This window comes from Schistocerca americana, chromosome 9, assembly GCF_021461395.2.
Source record: "Schistocerca americana isolate TAMUIC-IGC-003095 chromosome 9, iqSchAmer2.1, whole genome shotgun sequence".
Classification (NCBI taxonomy): Eukaryota; Metazoa; Arthropoda; class Insecta; order Orthoptera; family Acrididae; genus Schistocerca; species Schistocerca americana.
Genome location: NC_060127.1, coordinates 38,743,699 through 38,762,514, shown reverse-complemented (window position 1 = coordinate 38,762,514; position 18,816 = coordinate 38,743,699). Strand labels below are relative to the sequence as shown.

General features: G+C 42.8%; 1 protein-coding gene across 1 annotated transcript in view; it reads right to left on the bottom strand.

The window, feature by feature from the left end:
* Nucleotides 1–18,816, bottom strand: part of LOC124551238 — a 134,277-nt gene that overhangs the window by 61,115 nt on the left and 54,346 nt on the right. The window contains exon 4 of the mRNA XM_047126233.1: nt 4,054–4,280. Within this exon, the coding sequence (XP_046982189.1) occupies nt 4,054–4,280 (227 nt within the window). The remainder of the gene's footprint in view (nt 1–4,053; nt 4,281–18,816) is intronic.

The window sequence follows — 18,816 nt, the reverse complement described above, 5'->3', positions numbered from 1 at the left end:
AAAGACTTCGTAAAAGAGTTCTTCGTGTCCGTGCCAACATTGCTGGATTCTACATCACGATAATGCGCCATCCGATACTGCTCTGTCAATACAACAATTTTTAACCTCAAAACAAATTTCAGTACTACCACAGCCACCTTATTCACCAGATATAGCTCCGTGCGACTTTTTTCTATTTCCAAGAGTCAAAATGGCGGTCAAAGAATACCATTTTCAAACAACACAAGATGTCCAAACAGCTGTGACGAGGGTCTTGGAGGATATTACAGAAGATGAGTTCCAGAAATGTTACCATCAATGGCAGATGCGCTGGAAAAAGTGTGTGCAATCAGAAGGTAACTACTTTGAAGGAGACAACACTAAACTTGACTAAAACGGTAAGTAAATTTTTTTTTCACATCGGTCTCATTACTTTATTGTCGCACCTCGTATCTTCAAGAGAGTGGTTTGCAAACCATTCTCTTCTTAATGAGGCCTGCTTGGAATAATTATTGTTGCTAATGTTAATAATTATTACTGTTAATGTTGTAATGGGCGCGGACCACAGAGGAAGCGCCTGCAGCCGTTGGTGGAGGGGGAAGGCCATAGGCATAAATACTGGACCAGGTCCACTCGAGGAGCAGTCTCAGGTCGCACCTGATGAAGGTTACGAGCTACGTGACCGAAATATCGTGCAAGTACGACGCTGATATGCGGCAGAACACCCGACAACCCAAGATGTCACCGTTAATGTTGGTAATTACTGGTGTTAACGAAATAGCGTCATTATCAATTAAAACCGTATCTTGTAGACTACCGAATGTTCTGGATTGTAATGCATGCAGTGTATGTATTATCATATTGCGACAATGCATTACAGTACCTTTACTCCTTATCGCATAATTAGCTCTATTTAGAAGAAACGTGAACAGTTCAGGTGACAATATAAGATAACTGAAAGAACTTCTTGGATCTTCCGTTATAAATTATTTCAGCAAGGATGCTGAGCAACCGAGCTGACGTCTTTTCTTCACCCAGTCACGAATCGAATCACGTTTCTTTCTTTCTTTTTTTTTTCTTATGCAGCGATTCCAAACAACAAGCTTTTTTAACTCCATCACAACTTGTGCGACGTGCAGCTGCCAAAACTTTCATTTCAGACACGACTAGTGTCGCCGTGTCTACAGTCATACATGAAACCACTTGCGTGCAACTCATTCCACGCAACGAGTGACGCAACCCAATGTCGCCGTGTAAACTAGGCTTAAGTGTCGCCATTTCCATGATTTGGTAACACAGTAGGATGCAAAAGTGTTTGGAGGGCATGTTGTCTTCCGCTAGAGGCGCCACAGTGCTGTATCTGCAAGTGGTCTAGTGGTAAACGCGCAATGTAGGCTCAAAGTAGTGAGTCCGAGTCCACTCATTGCGGCTGTCTGCTAAAGGTATCAGTCTGCCGGAACCCCGAAGATAATTTGCCTGGCCTTCTAACGCGCCAGTTACGGGGAAACCTTCTTGCAAAAGAGTCCCTGCCAGCATCAAGATCAGAACATTTATGCTCGGGAGTTTCGTGGGCCTACAGCGGTTATCGACCGCCGCCACCCGCCACTACATACCTTGACTTCAGTCACCATGCGACCAGCTGGCATCCTCTCGCACTGTTAGTGTTCAATTGTTTCTTATTATAGTACGATTTTTCACGCGAAATAATCTCGATAAATCGAGTGACCAATACGCATTTACACAACATGCATAGGTTTTTACGACTCTATTCATCAAGTGTCATTTTCTTATTTGAAGCTCTAGCACACTAGTGTCCAAAATTAAAGCAAATAAAGAAAATTTTGAAAGGTTACGTTTATTTAGCAACAGAACAGTATAAACAGGTGATAGTGAAGTACAAACAAATGGTTCAAATGGCTCTGAGCACTATGGGACTTAACATCTATGGTCATCAGTCCCCTAGAACTCAGAACTATTTAAACCTAACTAACCTAAGGACATCACACAACACCCAGTCATCACGAGGCAGAGAAAATCCCTGACCCCGCCGGGAATCGAACCCGGGAACCCGGGCGTGGGAAGTGAGAACGCTACCGCACGACCACGAGCTGCGGACAAGTAGAAACAATGTAAAGACTACAGAACGTAGACAATTGCAACATGCGTTGCAACTTTTTTGCGCACACATTCTGACAAGTGGTTAATGTGCTCAGTATGGCGTGTGACTACCTCTGGCAGCACTACAGGCCTGACAACGACCGGGCACGCTGTAAATGATGTCATCAGTCTCATGTTGAGGCAGTAACGCCCGTTCTTTCTGCAGAGCTGCTCTCAAGTGTTGGGAGAGTGATGCAACCTGTCTTCCTAATGCATCCCACACGTCCTCCATGGGATTTAGAGAGCGAGCAGGCCACGTCGTGCGTGCAATATCTTCCATTTCCAAGGAAACATCAATCACCTTGTAAGTAGGCTGTTTAGGTTTTTATGTTAGTAACGCCACGTAGTGCTCTGTATGAAAATCGCTGACTACGCTGTGTGCAGTCTGTGGCTGGTTGGACTAATTGTTGGAATATTCGTTAGTGTAGTGTTGGGCAGTTGGATGTGAACAGCCCATAGGGTTGGGCAGTTGGAGGTGAGCCGCCAGCAATGATGGATGTGGGGAGAGAGATGCCAGAGATTTGAGAGGTCACCATGAGCGGACGATCTGGACATGTGTCCGTCAGAAAAAGGAAAAGTGTTTAACTGGATGTCACACACACACACACACACATATATATATATATATATATATATATATATATATATATATAATGACTTTTGAACACTATAACACTATTAAGGTAAATACATTGTTTGTTCTCTACTAAAATCTTTCATTTGCTAACTATGCCTATCAGTAGTTTGTGCCTTCAGTAGTTTGAATCTTTTATTTAGCAGGCAGTAGTGGCGCTCGCTGTATTGCAGTAGTTCGAGTAACACAGATTTTTGTAAGTGATTCATGGAAGGTATAAGTTATTGTTAGTCAGGGCTATTCTTTTGTAGGGGTTATTGAAAGTCATATTGCGTTGCGCTAAAATATTGTGTGTCAGTTTAGAAATGATCAGAATAAGTAAAGAGAAAACAGTCTCTGTACGTTCAGTTTTACTCAGCTGTTTCAGTATCAACTAACGTAAGAGTTTTACCAGCACTGTCATTTTTAATTTTCAAAGAGGAATCTTCAACCTGTGCTCTATGAAGTCGAGCATTGGCGTCCATCAGTACGAAGTCTGAGCCCACAGCTCCTCACGACAACCGCATATGAGGTTCCAAGAGCTCGTCACGATACCTCACAGCAGCTAAACCTTGCTGATTCACCCATCCTTGACAGCTTCAGAACTCCATACTGCGTATTCCAATCAATGTTGTCAAAAGTTTTCGTGGAAACGCTGATATTAGCTCAGGAGTTAAGGAAGCGTTAACAGACGTGAAATAGTCAGTATAAAAGAGGGTGTCTTAAAGAAATATCGTAATGAAAATACGTATTACGTACTGATCACTAAGACAAAACTGCTGATCGTTTTCTGATGAAGATGATGTTTTGAGTACCTTATGATGCTTTGTGTTATGTATGAAAATGTACCGCCAGGTCCAAGTTACTTTGCTAGAAATCTCTATGGACCCACCTCGGAAGACAACTGGGGGTAGGGGGGGGGGGGGGGAGGGAGTATGTAGATAAGAACCGAATTATCAGTTATCAGCAGGAAGTTCACCAGTACATCTTTTGATGTCAATCTGGCTGTTTGACAAAATATTGTGCCTTTTAGAAACCGAAGAGTCATACAAATGATATCGGAACAAAGAATAAAAACGTGTCCTGCCAGTAACATCCGTGAGCCTTTGGTTAAGAGAACATCTCGAAAATTCTATCCTGGGGTTAAAGTACTGTGGTGTGATGGGAGGCTTGCACAGACAGTTCAATCAGCAACTGGACTGACCTCGAGAAACAGTTGTCAAATAATTTACCCATTCACCATTTCTTTACTTGTCCCCAACAATAAAATTGAGCCTGAGGTAGAGATGGCGCGTGCTACATACCTGCTGATCAACATGGGGACGCGACCAGGCAACCAGAATAAGTTTCCCGGGTCGAGCTTGATCTGGGCTCCCCGCAGCGGGTCCACGGAGTCCTCGTCCTGGCAGTGAGCGGCCATCAGGCAGAACAGCTGGTACAGGCACAGCCCGTACAGGTTGTGCATGCCCATGCTCACCAGGAAGGATGCACGTGGGACCAGCACCGACACGTAGGCCAATACTGAAGCTGCCTGGTGGCACAACGTAGATTGGTGTTTCTTTTTGCCTGGACAGAGTGCGACGTCTAAAAAGCTATAACAAAAGACACAGACCTTTCTGGATGCTGTTCATAAGATTTTTCAAATCTTATTAACTTGGCTGATTGTCCTCTACTCCCACACCACATATTAAAGCCATGCTCCACTCAGCGTCCTGTCACACAAGTACCTCTTGGTTTTCTACTGCCACCTGTTATGCCTCATATTACAGTACATTTCTGATGTTGAATGATGTACAACCCATATGCACCGAGTGAGGTGGTGCAGTGGTTAGCACACTGGACTCGCATTCGGGAGGACGACGGTTGAATACTGCGTCCGGCCATCCTGATTTAGGTTTTCCGTGATTTCCCTAAGTCGCTCCAGGCAAATTCTGGGATGTTTCCTTTGAAAGGGTATGATCGACTTCCTTCCCCATCCTTCCCTAATCCAATGAGACCGATGACCTCAGTGTTTGGTCTCTTCTCCCAATCAACCCAACCCCAATCTATATGCGCTGACTTTCCTTTTAATTGCTTTTGTTCCCATTTAACTTATTTCCTTTCTTTATTTGAACTTCTTTCTAATACCTTAATTTACACTATTTTCATGGTTTTCTTTCAATAAATTTTTCCCTTTTGACATCCATTCTTTTCATTTATTTAGCAGATTAGTTTGCGTTCTCCAGTTTCTTTCATTATGACCTTCCCTTCACATTCACTCTGCCAGATTCTCCACCCTCCTCGACTCCTTCTCTCCCTTCTCTCTCCTCCCCTCTACCCTATACCCACTCAATATATGGGAAATAACTTGTTTTCTACTATATTGTGCATTGTTAAATGGGAAAACTTTTCACAGTTCTTCAATTTAAATTTTGCTCCCTACCTTGGACCCAGCAACTGAATTGAGTACGCCAACTACATTTGAATTGCTTGCCATTTTGTTCCGGCTCTTTTAGCGACATTCTACAGAAGTATGGCGTGGAGATTTCAGTGTGTACCTACAAGCAAACGAAAATTTAATCATGCAACTTTATTTTTTCGAGATTGTAATTAAAACTTAGTGACTAGCTTCATACATATGATAAATGTGCTGAAATCATCATCATCATCACTATGATCACTGAGTACTCAATAGATAATTTAAATCTTTCTACCAGTTTCATGCAAGGAGAAACATTTTAGTACTGTGGGTCAGCACAGTTGGCAAATTTTTCTTTCGAATGCACTGGTCGTTTCCCGAGTTGCTCTTTTTTTGCTCGTTTGGATTGCTTCGCCATTTTATTTGCTTAGATCTTAGATGAAGCTTCTTTGTTTCCCAGTGAACATGGGCATTTCCTTTAGGATTGTTGAGAATAAAGATAATGAAAGGAAATGATCATATGGCGTTATTGACTGGGAGATCCCATCTGGGTTACCTGAGCCGCCATGTGCATGACTTTCTGTTCGACACCATTTTGATGACTTGTGCATTGATGAAGATGAGATGAAATGAGTATCATAGCAGGGTATGTTGTAGCACAGCCTCCGTTGTTGCCAGATTGCTCCCCATCACCTCCCCTCCCTATACTCATGTAAAATTATCAGTGATGTCATGCATCATTGCCAAATTTGTCCCCTCCCTGACCACCTAAGAAAGGCCGATGGCTCTGTGTATAAAATTCAGAAATTGGTGGGAAATTCAAAACCGGTAGGGATTTTTCTCACTCTGATGACATCACTGTGGAAGACGTTTGCTTGTCCTAAGTGTAAATTCGCAGTAGATTCAAAAATCCAAGATGGCAACTATCATGTTGTTGTGCACTTCATTCCAAAGACTGGTTTGATACAGCTCTCCATGCTGCTCTGTCCTGTGCAAACCTCTTCATTTCCAAATAACTACTGCCATCTAGATCCTTCTCAATCTGCTTACTATATTCATATCTTGGTCTCCCTCTATGAGTTTTACCTCACACACTTCTCTTAAGTACTACGTTGGTGATCCGTTGATGTCACAGAATGCATCCTATCAACTGATCCCTTCTTCTAGTCTGGTTGTGCCACAAATTCCCTTTCTCCCCAGTTCTATTCAGTACCTCCTCAACAGTTATGTGATCTAATCTTTAATATTTTTCTGTAGTACCACATTACAAAAACTTCTCTTCTTTTCCGAAACGCCTAATTCCCATGTTTCTCTTCCACACAAGGGTACAGACAAATACCGTCCGAAGAGACATCCTAACACATTTCATACTACATGTTGACAAATATCTCTTGTTCAGTAATGCTTTTCTTGCCATTGCCAGTCTACATTTTATATGCGCTCTACTTCGGCCATCATCAGTTATTTTGCTGACCAAGGTCAGAGGGTTAGATGCCTTCTGTAATAAAAAACTGAATTTATGTATCCACGATGAACTTCAACAAGCGTCATGGGACGTCCGCCCCGAACAAATAGAACGAACTATAACGAACAAAATCAGATCAAGAACACAAAAAAAATATAGCAAAACTGATCTACTACTTTTTGTGTATCGTTTCCTAATCTAATTCCCTCGGCATCACTTGATTTAATTCAACTAAATTCCATTATGCTTGTTTGGATTTTGTTGATATTCATCTTATATCCTCCTTTCAAGACACTATCCATTCCGTTTAACTGCTCTTCCAAGTCCTTTGCTGTTTGACGGAATTACAATGTCATCGGAAAATCACAAGTTTTTGTTTCTTCTCCGTGGACTTTAATTCCTACTCCAAATTTTTCTTTTGTTTCCTTTGCTGCATGCTCAATGTGCAGATCGAATAACATCGGCGATAGGCAACAACGCTGTCTCACTCCCTGCTCATCCACTGCTTCTTTTTCATGCACTCGACTCTTATAACTGCCATCCGCTTTCTGTACAAGTTGTGAATAGCCTTTCGCTCCCTGTATTTTACCCCTCCTACCTTCATAATTTCAAAGACAGAATTCCAGTCAACACTGTCTAAAGCTGTCTCTAAGTCTACAAATGCTAGAAACGTAGGTTTGCCTTTCCTTAACCTATCTTTTAAAACAAGTCGTAGGGTCAGTATTGCCTTGCGTGTTCCTACATTTCTCCAGAACCCAATCTGATCTTCCCTGAGGTCGGCTTCTGCGAGTTTTTCCATTCGTCTGTAAAGAATTCGTCTATTAAACTGACAGTTCGGTAATGTTCACGCCTGTGTACACCTGCTTTCTTTGGGACTGGAATTATTACATTCTTCTTGAAGTCTCAGGGTATCTCGCCTGTCTCCTACATCTTGCTCACCAGATGGTAGAGTTTTGTCATCTGGCGGAATGTGGTCTACTCTCGAGGCCTTGTTTCGACTTAGCTCTTTCAGTGTTCTGTCAAATTCTTCTCACAGTATTGTGTCTTCATCTTCATTTACGTCTTTTTCCATTTCTACAATATTGCCCTCAAGTACATCTCCATTGTATACACCCTCTGTATACTCCTTCGACCTTTCTGCCTGCCCTTCTTTGCTTAGGACTGGTTTTGCATTGAGCTTTCGATACTCATACAGCTGTTTCACTTTTCTCTAAAGGTTTCTTTAAGTTTCCTGTAGGTGGCTTCTATCTTTCCTCTTGTGATATATGCTTCTATATGTTTACATTTGTCCTCTAGCCATTCCTGCTTGGTCATTTTGCACTTCCTGTCAGTCTCATTTTTTAGACGTTTTTATCACCTTTTGCCTGCTTCATTTACTACACATTTTTCTATTTTATCCTTTCATGAATTAAATTAAATATCTCCTGTGTTAATCAAGGATTTCCACTAGGCCTTGTCTTTTTGTCTGTTTGATTCTCTGCTTCCTTCACTATTTAATTTCTCAGAGCTATACATTCTACTGTATTCCTTTCCCCTCTTCTTGTCAATCGTTGCCACGCGGGGTAGTCGCCCAGTCTAGGCGTCTCCTCGTGGTTCGTGTGGCTCGCCCCGTCAGAGGTTCGAGTGCTCCCTCGGGCATGGATGTGTGTGTTGTCCTAGTTAGGTTAAGTAGTGTGTAAGCTTAGGGACCGATGACCTCAGCAGTTTGCTCCCATAGAACTTACCACAAGTTTCCAATTTGTCAATCGTTGCCTAATGCTCCCTCTGAAACTCTCAACCGCCTCTGGTTCTTTCAGCTTATGCAGCCCCATCTCCTTAATTTCTTACCTTTTTGCACTATCCTGTTGATTTAAAATCCAAGATGATGTACCAGGAATCCACGATGGCGATCTGAGACGTTGGATATGGGGTCACTGGCACAGCCCTATGATGTCAGACCCCAATATGGCAAATTTGTTGGATACTGGCAAGCCTGCATAGTTGACAGATCACGTGTGCTATGCATGGTAGACCAGATGGACACTAGCACCACACTTCGTATCGTTGCCAAGTCACTTGTGCTCTAAGTTTGGAATGCTATCCTGATGGGAAATTCAAAAAATCATCGGTTTAACTATAACATTGAAGTTCAGTTCCCCAAAGTCTAAGAGTATGTGCTATTTAAACATGTATAGAAGGATACAATGGGAACAATTGCGTCTTTATCTAAACAAACACCACACTGGGGAGAGCATCCGTTCTACAGTCTTCAGATATGCCGGTCTAGAAGTTTGTGGTGTTCTACGAGGTGTGGCTAGAAAAAAAACCGGACTAGTACTGGTGAAACAATAAAACGAATGCAATAAGGCTGAAAGTCGCGTGGCCTGTCACGTGACTCTCGCTCCGCCTACTGCTCGAGTTTCATCTGCCTCCTGCACTCAGTCTGCCCGTGGCGTCTGTTTTAAGTAGTTGACGTTTTGTCTGTGCGTCGGAAAATATTGAGTGTACAGAAAGAACAGCGTGTTAACGTCAAATTTTGTTTCAAACTAGGAAAATCTGCAAGTGAAACGTTTGTAATGTTACAACAAGTGTACGGCGATGATTGTTTATCGCGAACACAAGTGTTTGAGTGGTTTAAACGATTTAAAGATGGCCGCGAAGACACCAGTGATGACACTTGCACTGGCAGACCATTGTCAGCAAAAACTGATGCAAACATTGAAAAAATCGGTAAACTTGTTCGACAAGATCGCCGTTTAACAATCAGAACAGTGTCTGAGTTAACAGGAGTTGACAAGGAAAGTGTTAGGCAGATTCTTCATGAAAGTTTCAACATGAACAAAGTGTGTTCAAAAATGGTTCCAAAGTGTCTCACAATTGAACAGAAGGAACGCCGAAGAATGATTTGTTCTGACATCCTGGAAAACATTGAAAGTGATCCCACCTTCTTACAAAATGTTATTACTTGCGATGAATCGTGGTTTTTCACTTACGATCCCGAAACTAAACGCCAATCGATGCATTGGAAAACTCCTAGTTCTCCACGACAAAAAAAAGCACGAATGTCAAAATCGAAATTCAAGGCAATGATGATTGTTTTTTTTTTTTTTTGACATCAAAGGGATTGTGCACATTGATTGGGTACCAGAGGGACAAACAGTGAATCAGCATTACTACATTAGCGTCCTGGCTACCCTACGTGAGCGAGTACGGAGAAAACGGAACGATTTGTGGAGAAAAAAGTCATGGATCCTTCACCAAGGCAATGCCCCAGCTCACAGTGCGTTGTCAGTGAAGACGTTTTTGGCAAAACACAACATTCCCATCTTAGATCATCCACCCGACTCACCTGATTTGGCCCCCTGTGACTTTTTTCTTTTCGCTAAAGTCAAGTCAGCTTTGAAAGGAACTAGATTTGAGACTGTTGAAGCAGTAAAAGAAAAAGCGACGGAAGTAATGTATGGACTTACCGAAAATGATCTGCAGCATTGCTATGAACAGTGGAAAATTCGTATGGAGCGGTGTAGAGACCGAGGAGGAGAGTACATTGAAGGAGATAACATGAAATTGTAAATAAATGTTTTTTCCAGCATCAGTCCGGTTTTTTTCTAGCCGCACCTCGTATGCTGTGCCGGGCCAGGCCGCTGCTGCTGCCGCTACCACTGTGAACAGTCATCTCTCCCACACCACTAGAGGAGACGCGGCTGCGAGCACTCAGTCCCACAGCGAACTGCACACCGATGCTGCACACGTGCTGCCTACTCGGCTGCCTAATACAAAGTGCAAGATAGTAGTTTCAGTTCCCACCACTAGTAAGTTCTTCGTGATGGTGTTATACAATGAGTGACTCAAAAGTTTCAAGACTTAACTCAGAACTAGAAATTTATTGAAAATTTAAGAACAGCGGACTAAAATTCTTCAAAATATGATCCTTCAGCATCAACACAGCGCTGGCAGCGTGTCTCCCACTGTTCGTAGCCCTTCTGGAAGGCCTGGGGCGTCATGCTGTCAAGGGGTCTCGAAGCATGCTGGATGGCGTCGACGGAGTCGAATCGCTTCCCTTTTAGGTCTGTCTTGATTTGGGGAAAGAGGAAAACGTCACTTGGAGTCAAGTTGGGGCTGTAGGGTGGCTGTGGCAGTGTTGTCACGTTGAACTTGACCAAAACTTCGGCGGTGGCGCGCGACGTGTGAGCGGGCGCGTTGTCGTGGTGGAGAATCCAATCGCTCTTGATCGCCGGGCAGACGCGGCGAACTCGATCCCTCAAGCGGCGGAGCACTCCAGTGTAAAAGTCATCTGTGACAGTCTGTCCATGAGCAACAAACTCCTTGTGAATCACTCCTTTACCATAAAAGAAATCAGCATACACTTCACACATGACTTGCTCATGTGGGCTTCCTCGGGCTCTGGCGAGGAGGCAGTGTGCCATTCTGAGCTTTGACGCTTTGACACAGGACCGTACTTGTAGATCCAGGTCTCATCACCAGTAACGACTTTCTCCAGAAGGTTCGGATCAACATCCAACCGTTGGAGCATTTCCTGGCAAACAGTCATGCACTGCTTTTCCTGATACACCAACAAAACTTTTGGCACCAGTTTGGCACACGCTTTTCGCATCATCAAATTCTCAGTCACAATCCTCCACACTGTACTCTGACTGAGTCCCAGTTTATCGACAATTAATCTACATCTACATCTACGTGATTACTCTGCTGTTCACAATAAAGTGCCTGGCACAGGGTTCAATGAACCACCTTCAAGCTGAGTCTCTACCATTCCACTCTCGAACGGCACACGGGAAAAACGAGCACTTAAATTTTTCTGTGCGAGCCCTGATTTATCTTATTTTATCGTGATGACCATTTCTCCCCATGTAGGTGGGTGTCAACAGAATGTTTTCGCAATCGGAGGAGAAAACTTGTGATTGAAATTTCATGAGAAGATCCCGTCGCAACGAAAAACGCCTTTGTTTTAATGATTGCCACTCCAATTCACGTATCATGTCTGTGACACTATCTCCCCTATTTCGCGATAATACAAAAGAGCTGCCCTTCTTTGGACATTTTCGATGTCATCCGTCAGTCTCACCTGATGCGGATCCCACACCGCACAGCAATACCCCAGAATAGGGCGGACAAGTGTGGTGTAAGCAGTCTCTTTAGTAGACCTGTTGCACCTTCTGAGTATTCTGCCCATGAATCGCAGTCTTTGGTTTGCTCTGCCCACAATATTACCTCTGTAATCGTTCCAATTTAGGTTATTTGTAATTGCAATCCCTAAGTATTTAGTTGAATTTACAGCCTTCAGATTTGTGTGACTTATCGCGTAATCGAAATTTAGCTGATTTCTTTTAGTACTCATGTGAATAACTTCACACTTTTCCTTATTCAGGGTCAATTGCCACTTTTCGTACCATACAGATATCTTATCTAAATCATTTTGCAAGTCGTTTTGATCATCTGCTGACTTTACAAGACGGTAGATGACAGCATCATCTGCAAACAATCTAAGACGGCTACTCAGATCGTCTCCTATGTCGTTAATATAGATCAGGAACAATAGAGGGCCTATAACACTTCCTTGGGGATCGCCGGATATTACTTCTGTTTTACTCGATGACTTTCCGTCTATTACTACGAACTGTGACCTTTCTGAAAGGAAATCACGAATCCAGTCGCACAACTGAGGCGATACTCCATCTAGTACTAAGAGGACGGTCATTGTTTAAAAGTTACCACACTCTCTCCACATTTTGATCCGTTCGGCTTGATGATGGCGTCCCAGAGCGGTCATCATCTTCAGCATTCCCGTGGCCATCTGTGAAACGTTTGAAAACCATTGCACGGGACATTTCTTCTCCCTTAAAGGCCTCTTGAATCATACTGAGAGTCTCCGTGGTGGTTTTGTTCAGTCGCACGCAAAACTTAATCGCATAACGCTGCCTCTCCCACTTTTCGACCGAGGTCAATGACACGCACTCACGCTGCAAGCGATGCGCACTCTCCATGGTTCTGGAGGCAACTGCTGCAGCGTCACTTCGTTCCCTGAGACCCCCCACTGCTTCCCCCACCTGGCGGAACCGGTCCGCATGCGCTCCCCTACTTAGAAATGAATCGGTGTTGAAACTTCTGAATCACACCTTGTAGTTACAGCGCATGTGGCCTACACTGAGGTGACAGAAGTCATGGGGTACCTCCTAATGTTGTGGTGCGCCTTCTATCGCCGAGTATAGCGCACTAACTGCACGTGGCACAGACTCAACAAGTCGCTGCAAGTCCCCTGCACAAATATTGACCCATGCTACCTCTATAGCCGTTCATAACCGTGTAAATGTTTGCCAATGCAGGATTTTTTGCGTGAACTGACCTCTCGATCATCTACCATAAATGTTCGACGGATTGTCAAATCAACTGCTCGAATTATCCAGAATTTTCTTCAAACCAATCGTGAACAGTGGCAGCGTTGTTTCGAAATATGAAGTCCATGAATGGCTGCAAGTAGTCTCCAAGTAGTCGAACATAGCCATTTCCAGTCCACGATCGGTTCAATTGGACCAGAGGACCTAGTCAATTCGATATAAACACGGTCCATACCATTAAGAAGCCGCCACCAGTTTGCACAGTGCCTTATTGACAACTTGGGTCCATGGCTTCGTGGTGTCTGCGCCACACTCGAACCCTAACATCAGCCCTTACCTACTGAAATCGGGATTCATCTGACCAGACCTCGGTTGTCTTTTGGTGTAGGCTCCAACTGATACGGCCACAAGGGGTGGGGGGGGGGGGGGGGGGGGGGGACGGTGATGAAATTAACCAAAAATGGTCAATTTTCGATTTATTTTTTATTTGTTAGTACAACTCATGGACAATAAGTTCCCAAAATTTCAATGTTGGAATCGCATCCGAAGTACCTGAATATTAATTAAAAATGTGACGTGGCCTCCCTGCCACGCCCACGTTTTCAAGCAGCACTTCAATACCAACTCAGTGAACAACGATTCTGTGTATTACTTTCAACCAAACGTGTGCGGGATACATCTAGAAGGCCGTGATACTTCTTTTTTTTTTTTTTTTTTTTCTTTTTTTTTTTTTTTTTTTTTTTTTTTTTTTTTTTTTTTTTTTTTTGTGTCATCAGTCTACTGACTGGTTTGATGCGGCCCGCCACGAATTCCTTTCCTGTGCTAACCTCTTCATCTCAGAGTAGCACTTTCAACCTACGTCCTCAATTATTTGCTTGACGTATTCCAATCTCTGTCTTCCTCTACAGTTTTTGCCCTCTACAGCCATTTCGTCTTAGCTTCGCTGCACTTCCTATTTATTTCATTCCTCAGCGACGTATTTCTGTATTCCTGATTTTCCCGGAACATGTTTGTACTTCCTCCTTGCATCAATCAATTGAATTATTTCTTCTGTTACCCATGGTTTCTTCGTAGCTACCTTCTTTGTACCTATGTTTTCCTTCCCAACTCGGGACCGATGACCTTTGTAGTTTGGTCCCTTTAATCCTCAAACCAACCAACCTTCCCAACTTCTGTGATGGCCCTTTTTAGAGACGTCCATTCCTCTTCAACTGTACTGCCTACTGCGCTATTTCTTATTGCTGTATCTATAGCGTTAGACAACTTCAAACGTATCTCGTCATTCCTTAGTACTTCCGTATCCCACTTCTTTGCGTATTGATTCTTCCTAACTAATGTCTTGAACTTCAGCCTACTCTTCATCACTACTATATTGTGATCTGAGTCTATATCTGCTCCTGGGTACGCCTTACAATCTGGTATCTGATTTCGGAATCTCTGTCTGACCATGATGTAATCTAATAGAAATCTTCCCGTATCTCCCGGCCTTTTCCAAGTATACCTCCTCCTGTTGTGATTCTTGAACAGGGTATTCGCTATTACTAGCTGAAACTTGTTACAGAACTCAATTAGTCTTTCTCCTCTTTCATTCCTTGTCCCAAGCCCATATTCTCCCGTAACCTTTTCTTCTACCCCTTCCCCTACAACTCCATTCCAGTCGCCCATGACTATTAGATTTTCGTCCCCCTTTACATACTGCATTACCCTTTCAATATCCTCATACACTTTCTCTATCTGTTGATCTTCAGCTTGCGATGTCGGCATGTATACCTGAACTATCGTTGTCGGTGTTGGTCTGCTGTCGATTCTGATTAGAACAACCCGGTCACTGAACTGTTCACAGTAACACACACTCTGCCCTACCTTCCTATTCATAACGAATCCTACACTTGTTATACCATTTTCTGCTGCTGTTGATATTACCCGATACTCATCTGACCAGAAATCCTTGTCTTCCTTCCACTTCACTTCACTGACCCCTACTATATCTATATCTAGATTGAGCCTTTACATTTCCCTTTTCAGATTTTCTAGTTTCCCTACCACGTTCAAGCTTCTGACATTCCACGCCCCGACTCGTAGAACGTTATCCTTTCGTTGATTATTCAATCTTTTTCTCGTGGTAACCTCCCACTTGGCAGTCCCCTCCCGGAGATCCGAATGGGGCACTATTCCGGAATCTTTTGGCAATGGAGAGATCATCATGACACTTCTTCAATTACAGGCCACATGTCCTGTGGATACACGTTACGTGTCTTTAATTCAGTGGTTTCCATTGCCTTCTGCATCCTCATGTCGTTGATCATTGCTGATTCTTCCGCCTTTAGGGGCAATTTCCAAACTAGGACAAGAGAGTGCCCTGAACCTCTATCCGCTCCTCCGCCCTCTTTGACAAGGACGTTGGCAGAATGAGGCTGACTTCTTATGCCGGAAGTCTTCGGCCGCCAATGCTGATTGTTTATCAAAATTTAGGCAGTGGCGGGGATCGAACCCGGGACTGAAGACGTTTTTGATTATGAATCAAAGACGCTACTCCTAGACCACGGGTACGATACATACTCTGGTTTTATAGATCATCTTTGGCCGATCCTGCATTTCTCAAAAAGTGTGTTCATGGCAAAACCCAAAATCCAAATGAGTCTCTAAATTCACTGATGTGGAAACGATGCCCTAAAAACACATTTGCATCTGCTACAGTTGTCAGAATTGCAACTTATGATGCAGTTATTGTAGTTAATGATGGGAACGTCGGGAGGGTGAAGGTATTAGAAATAATGGGCTTCAAGATAGGAAATTTTACTCAAGACATCCAGAGAAAAATAGATTTACAGCGCGTCTCTGCAGCTGAAAAGTCAGTTGAAGACCTGGTAAAGGAAAGAAGACAGCCAACAAGAAACTAGAAGAGAAACCTTGAAGGGAAAGACGACCCAAAGTACAAATGTGGTGCCTTCTGAAGAATTTACATAAGGAAAAAAGATAGGTTGAACTTAGAATTGCGTTTCCTGAAAAGTTTGTTTTTAAGATGTTTATTTGCCTTTTCCACAGATTCTATGAATGCTAGAATTATGAAATTTTGTACAGATATTTCTGTAAACCTAATAAACGTTATCTCAACAGCAAATTTTGAAATTCTGATTGGAAGCTGAGGTATGGGGCCAAGTGCTTGGAATTTTGCATGAATTTAAAATTGCACTCGTGAAATTATAATTAAAAAATTACGAAAATTCTCCTATTTGACCTATTCCAAAAACCTAATGAGAGAAGCTTACAACATATAAAGAAATGAAACAGAGAAATTTTTGTAGAAATCTCTTAAATACTTTCTGAGAAAAAGGAACATACATTATTTTTTGAAAATAAAACTTCAAATTTCACTAAAAAAAGTTGAATATATAAAATCAAAGGATTTTATATGTAAATGTGTTACTTTCATGTAAAGCGGGGTACAAAATTTCTTTGCCATATCTCCAAGAACTATGGATTTGGTGCATTTTGGAAATAGTGTGTGTTTTTCATCAACGTCCCCCCTTAAGCTACTCGCATCGTTCATCTGCTGCTGTAGCCCGTTAACGCCGAATATCGCTGCACTGTCGTAATGGATACATTCGTCGTACGTCCCATTTGATTTTTACCGTTATTTCACACAGTGTTGCTTGTCTGTTAGCACTGACAACTCTACACAAACGCCGCTGTTGTCGGTCGTTAAGTGAAGACCGTCGGCAACTGCTCTGTCTGTGATGAGAGGCAATGACTGAAATGTTGTATTCTCGGCACACTCTTAACACTGTGGATCTCGAAATATTGAATTCCCTAACGATCACCGATACAGAACGTCCCATGCATCTATCTGCAGCTACCTTTCCGCGTTAATCACGTCGGAGACATTTTCATATGAATCACCGAAGTACAAATGACAGCCCAGCCAATGCACCGCCCTTTTATACCTCTGGTCGGAGTACTTTAAGAAGCCTGCTAAGTCAGTTTTTGGTATATTGCGAGATTTTTCGTACAATAAAACTGGCATTTATTCGACAAGTCCTTCATAGATTTACAGTGAGTTAAATGTATGAGTTTTTAGACTCTTGACCTTTCGTAGTTGAAATACATCCAGATGAAAGCGTTTCCTTTTGAAACCAATAACTGCATCGAGCCGAGAATACAGAACTGACATCACTCAGTTGGCGAGTGATGCAAGATACCCTCTACTGCGCTCTGTAGGAAGGCTTGTGGAACATGTATGTAGATCCGATATTCAAATATAAAATTATAATGACACGCCTGAGACCACAGATTGGAGCTCTTCAACAAGACAACTGAGTCAGGTGGCGAAATATCACAAGCAAAGTGGAATAGTTTTACAAAAATTTGAAAACATGCGATGAGTGAACCACATTGTGAAAACGTTAGAAATCAAGTCGTTCACATTGTCACTGCGAACACACGAGCGAAACAGAACAAAGGGTTCTGAAACCATATGCAGATGCCCACAACAAATAAATACTTACGGGAGAAGCATGGAACAATAGGATAATTTCACATGTTTAGCGGTACTACATCTCTCTCAACCACGCAGTGTTTACCTATTTCGTTGGTTATGAATCTTCCAAATCTCTGGAAGTCTCAGAGAACGTCCCCCTCAGTGGATGCGGGGTCAGCGCGACGGGTTGCTAATCGAAGGGGCCTGGGTTCGATGCCCGATCGGATCGAATATTTTCTCCGCTCAGGGGCTGGATGTTGTGTTTGTCCTTACGTTCGCATCTTCACAACTGACAAAAAGCCAATACATAAAAAAAACATCGGAGAAAGATACTTCATCTCAGTTACACAGGTTGTACGTATTCCAAACTTGTATTTGGTATTAACCAAAATCTACGGTTACAAAAAACCGTCTATTATCAATACATATTTTGTTGACCAACGCGATGAAAGCGAGTTCATTGGCGAAAATAGACAAATGCGAGGACCGAACTTAGCAGTATGCTGCTGATAATGCACTAGCGTCGCGAACAAGAACAGATCAGAAAAGTAGCTCACCTCAGTCTCTAGCCCAGAATAGCTGGCAAGCAAATGGCTAGAGAAATATACACCTAGCGCTGACAGAAACCCACAAACTTCTGTCATTGACTGAAAATCGCTACAACTATGAAACCGATCCAGTCGATTTACAAACAAAATGCTTACAAGCAAGCCGGATACGACAGAGAAATGCTGTACTTCACATTCCCCGGATACATCTTTGTCTGGTGGACTCTAAACGGCCGGCCAGAGTGGCCGAGCGGTTCTAGGCGCTTCAGCCTGGAACCGCGCGACCGCTACGGTCGCAGGTTCGAATCCTGCCTCGGGCATGGATGTGTGTGATGTCCTTAGGTTAGTTAGGTTTAAGTAGTTCCAAGTTCTAGGGGACTGATGATCTCTGCTGTTACGTCCCATAGCGCTCAGAGCCATTTGAACCATTTTTTACTCTTAATGTCAAGGGGGAATCAACTTGATTTTTAAAATTTGTGTCGAAATCCAGGAGTTTACGCTGAAATAGGTCTCCCAGTTTGTATCTAACCTAAAGCAATCGTAGTCTGCGTAGTCGCGTTTCTAAGGTCACAGTTTGTATCTTGGCAGACATAGCGTAAAAGTCTTGTACCTACAAGTGTTGCAAATAGTTCTAGACGTAACAGAGTTCCCTTTTGATGATGAAAGTCTTACAGTGGTGTATGCTAGATGAAAAGTGACAAATGTCACAGATTTGCAATCGAAGAAGATGAAAGACAGCTATCCAAAACAGCAGAATAGGAAATGCACGTAGACACTACAGAGCATACATACAGCAAAAGAGGCAATTCTGCGTTGAAATCAGATAATTTAATATCAAAATTTG